General features: G+C 51.1%; 1 protein-coding gene across 1 annotated transcript; it reads right to left on the reverse strand.

Moving 5' to 3' along the window:
• Window positions 1–209: 209 nt before the first annotated feature.
• Window positions 210–1856, reverse strand: LOC131897000 (transcription factor Sp7-like). The gene is given in 2 exon segments (XM_059247850.1): window positions 210–1348; window positions 1350–1856. Coding segments are annotated over 2 exon segments (1233 nt in total). The 5' UTR covers window positions 1824–1856; the 3' UTR covers window positions 210–589.
• Between the last annotated feature and the right edge of the window lie 11742 nt (window positions 1857–13598).

The following is a 13598-nucleotide window of genomic DNA, read 5'->3' on the forward strand; positions in this document are numbered from 1 at the left end:
TAGGGGTTAAGTACTCAAGGCTGGGGGCAGCCTCCCTGACCCTGGGGTCACCCCATCTTTGGGATCAGATCCCCCGTTGGTCTGCCCCCTTCTTGGCACTCTGCTCCCGGCCAGGTTACTAACGCCAATCTCCCTAACTCGGCTTCCTAATGAAGAACCACCAGGGGGCAATAAATTATCATCATCATCATTGTGTTCGTTTAAAAAAAAAAAAAAGGCTCAAGGGACTGGAAAGCCCAGGGGAAGTCTGGAACAGCCTGAAGCTGCGGGGTGGGGTGGGGGTGGCAAACAGGGTTGGGAAGCAGAAAAGAAGAGTGACGGGAAACGGGAGGAAAGTAAGAGAAGCTGTGAGGCGGGCAGGGAGGGAAAAGTTCAGGAAGCCAGAGCACAGGACTAGACACAAGCAAGGGCTTGAGAGGAGTTTGCCTAAGCCTCGCGGCAAAGGGAAGCGAGCTAAGGAGACAACCCAGGAAGGTCTAGGGGAAGGCAGAGAGCCCCAAAGTATAGCATGCATAGGAAAGAGCGGGGGGGGCAGCAGTGGTCCCCCACACCAAGAGGACCTGGAGCTGGAGATCTTCCTCTACCCAGCTCAGATCTCTAGCAGGTTGCTCTGCTCCGGGCTGCCTCCAGGGGCTTTTTCTGGGGGTGCAGGCGAGGTGGAAGATCGGGGAGGCTGACTGCCTTCTTCTTCACCGACGCTACGGCCCTCCCCCAGCTCCTTAGGGCCACTTGGGGGCGGCCCCGGGCCTGGCTCCCCGTGGGTGCGCTGGTGTTTGCTCAAGTGATCGCTCCTGGTAAAGCGCTTGGAGCAGAGCAGGCAGGTGAACTTCTTCTCCCGGGTGTGAGTGCGCACATGGCGCTCTAGCTCGTCCGAGCGGGTGAACCTCTTGCCGCAGAAAAGCCAGTTGCAGACGAACGGCCTCTCGCCAGTGTGCCAGCGCAGGTGGGCTTTCAGATGTGAAGCCTTGCCGTACACCTTGCCGCAACCAGGGATGTGGCAGCTGTGAATGGGCTTCTTCCGCAGCCCAGCCGCTGCTGCCCCGAGCCGCTCTAGCTCCTGACAATTGGGGCAGTCGCAAGTGGAACGCCCTGCCCCACTGCCGGCATATCCACCGCTGCCCCCGGTGCCCGCACCCCGGGGGGGCTCGCCTGCACCACTTCCCTCCAACTGCCCACTATTGCCAACTGCCTTGGGCTTGTAGACATCTTGGGGTAGGACATGCTGGGGCCCTGGTTGCAGGAGGTGGGGCGCTGGGTAGGGTGCTGGATTAAGTGGGGCAAAGTCAGATGGGTACGTAGGCAGCTGGGGGTTCAGTGGAGGCTGAGTAGGGCCTGCGGACAGTGTCCCTTTGCAGCCCATCACCCTGGCCCTGCCCTCCACCTAGCCAGTTACCCCCAGGGTGCATGTCCCACCAAGGAGTAGGTGTGTTGCCTGGACCTGGTGAGATACCTGCATGGATGCCTGCCTTGTACCAGGAGCCATAGGGGTGTGCCATGTCCAGAGAGGTGTAGACACTAGGCAGGCAGTCGGAAGAGCCGTGCCCCTTGGGTACCAGTAACCCAGGGTCCTGGGCGCCAGTGGGCCCAGGAAATGAGTGGGGAAAGGGTGGATAGTCATTGGCATAGCCAGAGGCTGGGGCTGGAGGGCTGCCTGCCGGTGAGAGGAGGCCGTTGGTGCTGGAAAAGGGAGCTGGGTAGGCATCCCCCATGGCTTTGGGGGCTGAAAGGTCAGAGTATGGCTTCTTTGTGCTTCCTTTTCCCAGTGCCGCTGAGTCCCGCAGAGGGCTGGAGCCGCCAAACTTACTGCAAGCCGCCGTCAGCATGGCCAGGGGACTGGAGCCATAGTGAGCTTCTTCCTGGAGAGAGAGGGGAGGACGTGTGAGGAGTGAAGGGCGCAGTACCGGACTGAGACCCACAGACACGGAGAACAGAGCACGCACGGAGGCTAGGTGAAAGAGAGAGATGAAACAGAGGGAAGAGCAATGTGCCAGGGCAGAACTAAGGCTGAGTCAGGAAGGGACAGGAGAGGCCCGAACCCCATGCTCTAGTCCAGCAGACCGGAAGAGCCCCCTGTGGAGTCAGTAACGGTGTGCCAGTGTCTGAGGAAGAGCTGGCTGGTTTGTCCTGACCTAGAAAAGTGGATTTGAAGCAGACAGAAGCCAAGCCATGGACAGGGACTCAAAAAAGATGCCCCTCAAAGAGGACCATGGTCTGAATGTGGTAGCTCACACCATAATCCTAGAACTTAGGAGGTGTAGGTAAGAAAAATCAGAGGCTCAGCTACATAGCAATTCCAGGCTAGAATAGGCTACATAGACCCTGTCTCAAAAGCAAACAGGCCAGGTGTGGCGGCGCATACCTTTAGGCTTGAACTCTGTAAGCAGAGGCAGGAGGATCTGTATGCATTTGAGGATACCCTGGTCTACACAGTAAGTTCCAGGACAGCCAAGGCTATGTAGAGAGACCCTGTCTCGAAAAACCAAAACCAAAGCAAACAAAAAAGGCTAGCTCCTCAGGACGCTGAGGCAGGAGGGTCACTTGAGCCCAGGAATCTTTGAAATGAGCCGGGTCAGCACAGCAGGGACACCTCCCATACCCTCTCCACAGAAAGCAGTAGGGGGGCGCAGAGAGAGGCAACAGTACTGGGACCACATTTGACCCCAATCCAGATTTTCCCGGCTTCACCTCAATTCCTCAATTCCGTTTCCTGTTTCTGCTTCAGCCCCCGACTAAAGAGCCGCGCCTCATCTCCTTGAGGTCAAGTCCACATGTCCCTGGTAAGGAATCTCTTGGCATGGACTTTGGAGCTGGGAAGCTGGAGGAAAGGACAGCAGAGACACTGGGACATTGAGAGGGAACAGGGCTGCAGCCAAGCCGAGACTGTGGTGAAGCAAGAACGTCTTTCAAACAGGCATTGGGCAGCTCCTGCTTCTTGGTCCTAGCTAGTATTCCTCTGGGCGATGGAAGAGTCCAAAGTCCTCAGGACTCTCCAAGACGGAGCTGGGTCACAGCCTTACTCCTCTAGGGACATGGGGTTAGTCTGCACCGTACCATTCAAGTGCAGCGAATGGAAGAAGACATGAAAGTGGGCTGAGGAAGGTCTTTTACAGACACAGAGGTAGAGGCCAGCCTGGGCTACAGAGTGAGTTCCAGGACAGGCTCCAAAGCTACACAGAGAAACCCTGTCTCAAAAAAAAAAAAAAAAAAAGAAAGAAAAAAGAAACACAGAGGTAGCCAGGTGGTGGCGCACGCCTTTAATCCCAGCACTTGGGAGGCAGAGGCAGGCGCATCTCTGTGAGTTCGAGATCAGTCTAGTCTACAGAAAGAGTTCCAAGACAGCCAAGGCTACACGGAGAAACCTTTTCTTGAAAAACAAACAAACAAAAATCAGGGTTATCTCCTCAATGCCTACCAATCTGCTGTGACCAATCTGGCCACCCTCATGACGATTGTGCCTCGGGAGCGCATGATACCCCTCCTTAGGTCAGACTCAGAACCTCTTGGTAAGAAATGCACTCCAGCATCCTTGGCTAGTATGTACAAGGTCCTGGGTTCAATCAAATTGCCTTATCAAAAAAAAAAAAGAGAGAGAGAGACAGACAGACAGACAGACAGAGAGAAAATAAAAGACATCCTTCAAAGGCTTGACCACGTGGGGCCAGTGAGGTGGTTCAGTGGGTAAGGGCATTTATTACCAAGCCTGGTGACCCAAGTTCAACCCCCAGAACCCACGCAGTAGAAGGAGAGAACTCCCACAAGTTGTCCTTATTGTTCTTCCAGAGAACTGGGGTTAGGTTCCCAGCACCCACATGGCAGTTCCAACACCCTCTTCGGGTTCCACAGACACCAGGAACACTGTGGAGCACATGCATCCATGCAGGCAAAACACCTATACACATAAAATTTAAAAAAAAAAAGTACTAGTTGTGGTGGCACTTGCCTTTAAACACAGCACTCAGGAGGCAGAGGCAGGCAGATCTCTGAGTTCAAAGCCAGCCTGGTCTATAGAGTGAGACCCAGGATAGGATAGCAAGAGCTATAGAGAAACCCTGTCTCAGGAAAAAAAATAGGAAAGGAAGAAAGAACGGAAGGGAGGGAGGGAGAGAGGAAAGGAGGGAGGGAGGAAGGAAGGAAGTGAGGGAAGGAGGGAGGAAGGAAGGAAGGAAGGGAGGGAGAGAAGGAGGGAGGAAGGAAAGAAGGGGGAGAGAGAGAGAGAGAAAGAAAGAAAGAGTCAATTGTGTAATAGTCTGGTGTCTTTCTAATAAAACTTACAAAGGCAAGAATCCAGGGTTCTCAGACCTGCCTAGCGGCTCCTGGTTCAGTATGTATGTGTGTGAGATTCGATGCCAAGTCCTATAGGTGAGGCTAGTGTCTCAAGGTTTCAACGAAGGAGTTTGCGATCACGACCTCTTCCTGCACCCCAGCTCTCTCTTTCTGAGGTCTGAGAACCCTATGGACTCCCAAATATGAGCCATCAAAAGCCACCCAAATAAACGGTTGCTTATTGTCCAACAGTAAACCCCTGGGCTTTCCCAGAAAGGGAATGGCCCAAGCAGAGAGGAGGCCGGAGAGCTGGTGGGCAGGAGTGAAATCCCAGCATGACTGAGGGGTGGCAGCATGGGAGCTCAGAGACACATGGAGATGCATAAACAAGGGGCACAAAGGACACTGTGCCATGCCAAGCTCCATAGGGACGGAGAGGGGGGCCCACAGAGGGAGATGTCTGCATTAAGAGACAGAAATGGACAGGAGAGTTTAAAAACAAAAGGGTGGGAGAGCTAGTAAACCAGAATAAACAAAGGAGAGGTGAAAAGAGATCCTGGGCCAGGAGAGCTAAGGAAAACACAGGAAAAGACGGGAGAAGGAAGCCGGAGGAGGAGGAGGAGGAGGAGGGAGGCACACGCTTCCCACCTAAGAAAAGCCCACCATGGCGATGGGCCCCAGAAAACCTCGACCAGGCCATTCCTCCCTCCTCCTCCCCCTTAGCTGCTGCCCCCTCCCCCTCTGCCCAGCTCGGCCCTGCTCGGCTCCGGCTCCGGTGGCTTCCCTGCGGTCGGTTTATTTTTAAAAACGCCGACGCGGTCCCCCGCCTGCCCGGCCCTCACACTGTGGCCACAAGGGCCTCAGCCAAGCCCAGGGACCCCACCCAGCTGTGGGGAGGCAGGGAGGGGTAAAGAAGACAGCCAACCCTAGGCTGACATGAGACCCCGACTTTGGGGACTAACAGGGCCCCTGAAGGCCAGAAAGAAAAAGCAAAGTCCTGGACTGCTCTGGGGGTCCATCCCCTCACACCCTCAGTTTCCTTTCCTGGCGGATTGCTCTCCGTGAGAGCTGGGGGAAAGTGTTCAGGATTCTGGGTATGCTCCTATATATCTGATCATGTGTATTACCTTGTAGAAACCAAGATACCCACTTTCCAGTTTCCCTGTTCCCCATCCGTGCTCCACCACCCTTGGAAACAAAAGTCTTAGCCAGGTGTGCTGGCTCATGCCCTTAATCCCAGCACTCAGAAGCAGGCAGGTCTCTAGGAGTTTGAGGCCAGCCTGATCTACATAGGGAGTTCCAGGACAGTCTACATAGTGAGACCCTGTCTCAAAAAACGAAAACAAACAAAATAAAAGGCCTAAAATACTGAATGAGGGAGGGATCTCAAAACAAAGCTCATGTTAGGGGCTGTCTCAGCTTTTGTCCTGATGTCAAGTGGAGCAAGGGGACCCCCTCTTCCCAAGTAACTCACAATGGGAACCCTTACTATACATCTGACAGCTGGGACTAGCTACAGAGGCTGAGCACCGAAGGTCCCTGTTCCTAGTTCCTGACTTTCTCCCAAGTTTCTTAATTCACCCAGCTTTATAAAAATTTTAAAAATTTTCTTGCCAGGCAATGGTGGAGCATGTCTTTAATCCCAGCACTTGGGAGGCAGAAACAGGCGGATCTCTGTGAGTTCAAGGCCAGCCTGGTCTACAGAGAGAGTTCCAGGACAGCCAGGGCTACACAGAGAAGTCTTGTCTTGAAAAACAAACCAAAAAAAAAAAAAGTATATTTTCTTTTATTATGAGTATTTTATTTTTATCGTTTGGCATCCTAGGAATTGAACCCAAGGTCTCATCCCTGCTGAGCAAGCACTGTGGCTCTGAGCTGCATCTCTACACAAGCTTCCCAACTCCATGCCTCCTCTCCTCCCCTCCCCCCTCCCCTCCTCTCCTCCCCCTCCCCTCCTCTCCTCTCCCTCCTCTCCCCTCCCCTCCTCTCCTCTCCCTTCCCCTCCTCTCCTCTCCCCTCCTCTCCTTTCCTCTCCTCTCCCTTCCCCTCTTCTCCTCTGCCCTTCCTTCCCCTCCTCTCCCCTCCCCTCCCCTCCTCTCCCCTTCCCAGCTCCCCTCTCAGTTGGGCTAAGTGTCTTACCCAGCAGCTGCTTCCCTGTCTGAATCTCAGGTTCCTCCCACTGCTACTCATGCCAGAGAGAGGGATTCCCAGGGCATTACAGAAGAGGTAAAAAACCTAGGACCCTAAAAACTAGGTAAAAGAAATGGAGAGATTGCCTTGTGCTGGCCTTTAATCCCAGCACTCAGGAGGCAGAGGCAGGCAGATCTCTGTGAGTTCAAGGCCAGCCTGGTCTATGTAGTAAGTTCCAGGACAGCCAAAACTATGTAGAGAGACCCTGTCTCAAAAAAAAAAAAAAAAAAAAAATGGAGAGACTGGTGTGTCTTTGGGTTAAGCACCGCCCGGTCATAGGGAGCTGGGGGACCTGCAGGCCCAGCATCCATGACACATTTTTATGGCCAAATGCTGCCCCAAGTCTGTGTCTTTCCAGAAAGTCTCTGGGCTGCCCCTCCCCCAGGCACGAGTGCCACGCTGGCATGGCTGGGGTGATGTGCGTACCCAGGACACTGTCCCTGCCCTGGGCAGACCCAGGACTTATTACATGCACCTTTCCCTCCTGCTTCCTCAAAACCATTGTTTCAGTGATGGCTCAACATAGAGTCTGTTGAGTAAAAATATGTGCCCGCAGTCATACATAGACATAATAATAAGTAAATAAATTTAGACTCTATTGGGGAAAGGGCCACTTAACAATCTGTACACAATGCAGGCCCAGCTTTCCAGTGGAATTTTGAGCACACCCTTTCCCCAAGCCTCTGCCTGTTTGTCTGGGAGCTAGATGACAATGGCAGCCACCCATACAGGGACTACTGAATCTGGGCTGGTGCTGTACCAGGTACACACATGGCAGATGTCCCTGTTTCTTGCCACCGGGATCCTATCACAGCCACCAGAAAACACAAAGAGTCCTGACCTTGTACTGTGTCTTAGTTACTTTTCTATTGTGGTGGTGGTGCACATCTTTAATCGCAGCACTCTGGAAGCAGAGGTAGGTGGATCTCTGTGAGTTTGAGGCCCCATCTCTCTTCCCAACCTTGTGAATGTCCCTAGAAGTCCTGCGGCTATCACTGTCAACTTGCAGCCTCAGTTCAAGGGGAAAGACACCCCCACCCAGCACTACCTAGCCTTCTGTCCATCCATCTCTCTATCTGCCTGTTGATCCATGCATCCTTCTTCCCACCCACCTTGCCCCTCTACCCATGTCCACCCAGCTATCCACTAATATAAACCTCCACCAATATATTCCTATCTGGTCTATTTCTTCTTATGTATTCTAACCCTTCCCCAAGGCCACAGAGCTGTCAGTCAGTAGGGAGCAGTTGGGTGTGGTGGGGCCAGGGGAGGTGTAAACTATCGCCAAGCCTGGTTGGAATGATCTTGGGCAAGGGGGCACAGCTGAATGCCCCCAAGATGGCAGTTTCTCAGCTCAAAGGGCTGTCACTCACTAGCAACAGTAGGTAAGGAAACGACGCCCAGAGAGGTAAAGAACGCGCCTGGGGCCAACCAGCCAGGAGAGAGACAGAACTGTCTCCAGGGGTCCTGAAAGCTGCAGTGAGCAGATGAGCATCCAGATCTCACTCTACCCATGTCCTGGTCTGACACACAGTGGACTAGATCTTACTCTTGTCCTAGCTGGCCACTGAGAGCTTGCCGTTTCTAACTCCAGGGGCCTTTCTGTGGAAGAGTCTAGGTGTTGCCAGAGGTCCATCTGAGACCTCCACCAGACCCAGGAACCCAGGAGCTGGTGGGAATCTCAAAGTCTATGGGGCAGCATCCATCAGGAGAGTTGAGGGCAGGGGTTCTCAACCTGTGGGTCATGACCCCATTTGAGGGTTGCATATCAGAATTTGCATTGCAATTCATAGCAGTAGCAAAATTACAGTTATGAAGTAGCAACAAAAGTAATTTTATGGTTGGGGGTCACCACAACATGAGGAACTGTATTAAAGGGTCGCAGCCTTAGGAAGGTTGAGAACCACTGGTCTAAGAGTTTGGGAGGCAGGGACTGGAAATCTTTTCCATACCTTACATTCAGATTAATTCAATTCCACTTCCAGCAAATACCTGCTGAACCTACCATGTGCCAGAACCAGCACTGGGATTGCAATAATGGACATGCTCACAGGGGCATGATGCTCTTGGGAGATGGTCTTAGAGTGATCTCAGAGCACCACCCCTGTCCTTGGCCAGGTGAGGCTAGGTTGGTCCTGGGAGCACCCTCCGAAATTCCTCAAGTGCAGGTAACTGCAGTCTGGATTACCTCTCTCACCTCATGCCTTCCTGCACGCAGGCCTCCTTACCTTCCTGCTGACTACAGATAATCCAGCAGCAACAGCCTCCACTTTAACTTACCCTGCCCCCTACCCACATGTCCCTGCCCTGGTGCACACTCTATTCTACCATCTCTCCCTGGAAGAGGCCCTGAACCTCCAGTATGCCACATCTCTGGTTGATCTTTCCTATAAAGCTATTATTTCCTTACATGAAATGCTTACTACTTAAACAAAATATTTGTAGATTCACGATGAGATATGTGGGGGAATAGTACTCAAGTCTAACCATGAGTCACTCATGTCACCTATAAACCTTACACACTGCCCGAAGGTTCCTTTGTACAATACTGTGTGTGTGTATGTGTACTCACATGTATACAAGTAAGTGTATTTTGCACATGTGGAGGCCAGCGGACAGCCTTAAGTGTTGTTCCTCAGGTGTATCATTCCCTCCTCCCCTTCTTTTTGGCAGGGTCTCTCTATGTAGTCCTGGCTATCCTGGAGCTTGCTGTGTAAACCAGGCTGGCCTTGAATCACAGAGATCCACCTGTCTCTGCCCCCTAAGTGGTCCCTGTGCTCAGCATTCAAGTGCTAGCCTGCTTTGTCCCAGGGCCCAGACACCCAGGGTGCTTGAATCCTGAGATGCACTTTCTGTTTTTAACTACACACCATGGCTCTTCTTTACTTCTGCCTCTCTCGGGATGATGTTTGGGAACATTAGTCCCCAGAAGGGCATCTGAAAAGGTTGGGTCAGGATGTTTTTAGCTGCCTGTAAGCCAGATAAAAGGTTCTGTTGTGGCAGAGCTATTCTGCTCCTAGATGCATCCATCAATTTCAGGAATTATCCGGCCTCACTCAGGAAGAAGGAGAGAGGCCTTTGCCTAAGACAGGAAGGGTTCATGTGTGAAGTCAATGATGGTTTATCACGGTTGACTCTTCCTACCCCAAGTATAATCAATATCTAAAGTTTCCAGGAGGCAAGAGCATACTATTTCCTCCAGGCAACTCTGTGGGATAGGAAAGCTGTCAGCATTTACTGAGAGGGTCTTCTGGGGCCGAGAAACAGAAACTTACAACCATTGGGTGCTGTGGATTCTACACAGTGTGTTTAGGAATTCAGAGAGTGGATTTGGGCAAACAAAAACGTTTCTTTTGGCTGGGTGGTGGTGGCACACACTTTTAATCCCAATACTCAGGGGGCAGAGGCAGGCGGATCTCTGAGTTTGAGACTAGCCTGGTCTACAGAGAGAATTCTAGGACAGCCAGGGCTACACAGAGAAACCCTGTCTGGAAAAACAAACCAATCTCTTTTGTTTGTTTTGAGACACTATCTCCTGTAGCCAAGGCTGGCCTTGAACTCATTATGTAACTGAAGCTGGTTTTGGACTCCTGATCTTCTGGCCTCTACTGCCTGAGTTCTGTGATGCACAGGTCTGTTCTTACGGCTCGTCTTTAAGTTATGCTGTGCGACTATTTCCTCTGAAGTGCAACACACCCCTGGGTGGAGGGAAGAGACTTAAGAACCTGAGGGAGCTTCAATGCCTCTGGAAAATTGCAAAATCCATAAGGACATCTGTTAATCCCTAAGATGAGAAGAGAAAGACCACTGACCCAAACCATCATGGCCAAATTAATAAAGCAAGCTTTTTTATTCATGTACATGAGCTGTCTCCTCCTAAGGCAGGGTTTGAGAGGTCAGCCTTGGATGTGGTTTTTATAGAGCTCAGGTTAGGGAGGTTTCCAAATGAGGGATTTGGTGGGCAAAATAGGTGGGATTACAGGATCAGAACATAAGTATAGCAAGTTAGTCCTACTCGGGCCCCTGAAACAAAGACATAGTTGCAGGGTGGACATAACAAGGTAGTCATAACAATCGGTAGTCATAACAAGGTAGTCATAACAATTGGTAGTCAGCCGGGCGGTGGTGGCGCACGCCTTTAGTCCCAGCACTTGGGAGGCAGAGGCAGGTGGATCTCAGTGAGTTCGAGGCCAGCCTGGTCTCCAAAGCGAGTTCCAGGAAAGGCACAAAACTACACAGAGAAACCCTGTCTCAAAAAATCAAAAAAAAAAAAAAAAAAAAAAACAATTGGTAGTCATAACAAGGTAGCCAGAGGTAGCTACATAACCTTTTGTAAGACTAAGATGGAGACAGGCTAGTTCTTCACATCCCCAAGGTTATGAAAACATCAGCCATTGCTGGGAAAGGATGCTCTATGGCTTTGCCACAAGTCAGTGGGGAGCCCCAGTGGCGCAGCTTTCCCGGTCACCCAGGCTGGGGTGACACAGCTGTCTGAATCACCTGGAGGCAACACTAGTAACTGCACTGGTTCCCTAAGCTAGACTTGGGAAGGATGGTTTCTTTAATCTGTCGTCCGTGATATATCTGCGTGAACAAATGTTTGTTTATATCTCTCCAGGAAGAGTCATACAATACACATGCAGGCGGGAAGCAAAAGTCCAGGAGAAGAGTTTTTAAGAAAGTGTCGGGGGCTGGAGAGATGGCTCAGAGGTTAAGAGCACTGCTTGCTCTTCCAAAGGTCCTGAGTTCAATTCCCAGCAACCACATGGTGGCTCACAAGCATCTGTAATGAGATCTGGTGCCCTCTTCTGGCTTGCAGGGATATGTGCAAACAGAACACTGTATACATAATAAATAAATCTTAAAAAACAAAAAGAAAGAAAGAAAGAAAGAAAGAAAGAAAGAAAGAAAGAAAGTGTCACAAGGTGAGGAAATGTGCCAAAAAGATAAGAGAAAATTGCAGACTTGAGTTTTCATAGTTTCCTGAGCTAAGATCCAACTACATCAAAGCTAGAAGAGATCTCGGTCAATTTTTGGCTAGGTCGTGCTGTGTGACGTACAGTCCCCCAATCTGGTTACTGCAACCGGAACCACTGCTTCCTCGCTCACACTGTGTGTCAGCGGTGGAGGGACCAGCGGCCACTGCTTTTGGACGGCTGCCTTGGCCTTCATTTCTTCCTGTATCTTTTACTGTTTCTGTTTCATCTTGTTTGGTTGATACAGGGTCTCACTGTGTCACCCTGGCTGTCCTGGAACTCACCCACGAAGACCAAGCTGATTTTGACTTTGCACTGATCTTCTGCCTCTGCATCCTGAGTGCCGGCATCACAGGCACCACCTCCCCGTCTCCCTGTACAGCTTCAGGACAGATTTTTGTGTCTGGCTTATTCATTCATTCAGCAAATGTTATACTGGGGTGCGTGGATACCGTGCTACCGTGGAAACAGCAATGAACAAAATCAGCCCTCCAGCCTATGGAATTCACATTCTTCGGGAGACACTAATGGTAACTAAAGCAAGGTCTGTGTAGTTGACACTCACTGTCCATAGGGCATGGTTCCAGGATAGCCCACAGCAGATTTCTCCTGCAACTGAGGTGCCCTACAGAAGTGGAGTAGAATTTACACTTCCTTCACAATTGTCTCATGTTCTTTCAATCATCTCCCGATGATTTTAATAACTAATGCATATCATTACTTACGTATCATCAAATACGTGTATCACCAAATTTGTGATGTAAGCAGTAGTTACACTGAGTTTAGGGAATGATGACAAACAGAAATGGCTATAGTTGTTCAGTGTAGACATAACCTTGGTCTAACTTGTTTTAATCTATGTTGCAAGAGACTGAGCATGCATGTGTGTTCTGTGTGTTTGTGTGTGTGTGTGTGCATGTGTGTGTGTGTGTGTGTGTGGTGCTAAGGAGAATTTTTAAAAGGCAGAGTGAGGAAATAAGACATGCTAAAGGGGTTGTTTTGGATGGAACAGCTAGGGAAGCCTCTGTAAATAGATAGATAGATAAATAGATAGATAGATAGATAGATAGATAGATAGATAGATAGATAGATAGATAGATAAGATTAGCGCCGGGGCATTTGCAGCCTTTTGCTCTGTCTCCAAGCCCTGCTCCTAACTGTGACACCAATGAGTATACCAGGCCCCTGGACTACACAGTGGTTGGTAGTGATCTCCTCTGCCCCCAGACTTAGGGGGTCACCTGGCCTGTTCAATTAAATGAGAGCTCTGGGGTGGTACCTGGGCTAGATTCTTGGCACAGCTGTGGTTTTGATGGGCAACCAGGAAGAGGACACACCCTGCCTCCTCTTTGTACCTACAAGGAAATGGAGGTTCCAAGAGGTGAGGGACATGCCCAGTGCCCCCCACCCCAGTAGCAAACAGTTTTGCAAATCAGGTCTTCTCCGTCCCGCTGACCACTCCCAGCTCAAAGCAACTCAGGAAAAGAGAAGCAGGTGTCACTGGGCATGTCCAGAGGCTGAGAGGAAAGGGGCCAGCTGGAAGACATAACACCTTCTTGTCCCAGTCAGGGGGTAGGGGCTATGCAGGAGAGCTGAGACACAGATGTACCCTTCCTTGTGGAAACCAAGGAACACAGCGGGACTTTCAGGTTCAGCTACAGGCTAGAGCGGCTGGAAACGTCAGGTCAGCCCTAGACCCACACTGAAGGCAGATCACAGGTGGTCCCTATGGGTTCAAGTTTAGGAATCCCAGGAAGGACCCTGGAGCAAGCTAGAACATCCAGACACTCACGCCTCCCTCTAGGGAACATCCTTCTAACCTGCTGCAGTTTCTCCATCTAGGACACATGGGATAAAACTGAACAGGGAACGGTGAGCTGGGAGGACCAGAGATGGGGAATCAGGTGACCCGGCTCGGCCAGCGGGAGGGTCGAAGCAAGTGTACAGCTTCCAGCCAGCAGATTCCCGTGGAGGATGCCCCGGGGTGGGGGTGGGGAGGGGTGCTGATCACGAGCCTTCCAAGAGGTCCCCCGAGTTCTCTGACTCTATTCCAGCAGACTCTGCTAGAAAAGAAATCTTACCTCCCACTTGTAAAACCCAGGGATTTGGTTCCAGGCCCACGTCTTAATGATCTAAATAGACAACAAAAGATAACCAAAACACAACTTT

This window comes from Peromyscus eremicus, chromosome 20, assembly GCF_949786415.1.
Source record: "Peromyscus eremicus chromosome 20, PerEre_H2_v1, whole genome shotgun sequence".
Lineage (NCBI taxonomy): Eukaryota > Metazoa > Chordata > Mammalia > Rodentia > Cricetidae > Peromyscus > Peromyscus eremicus.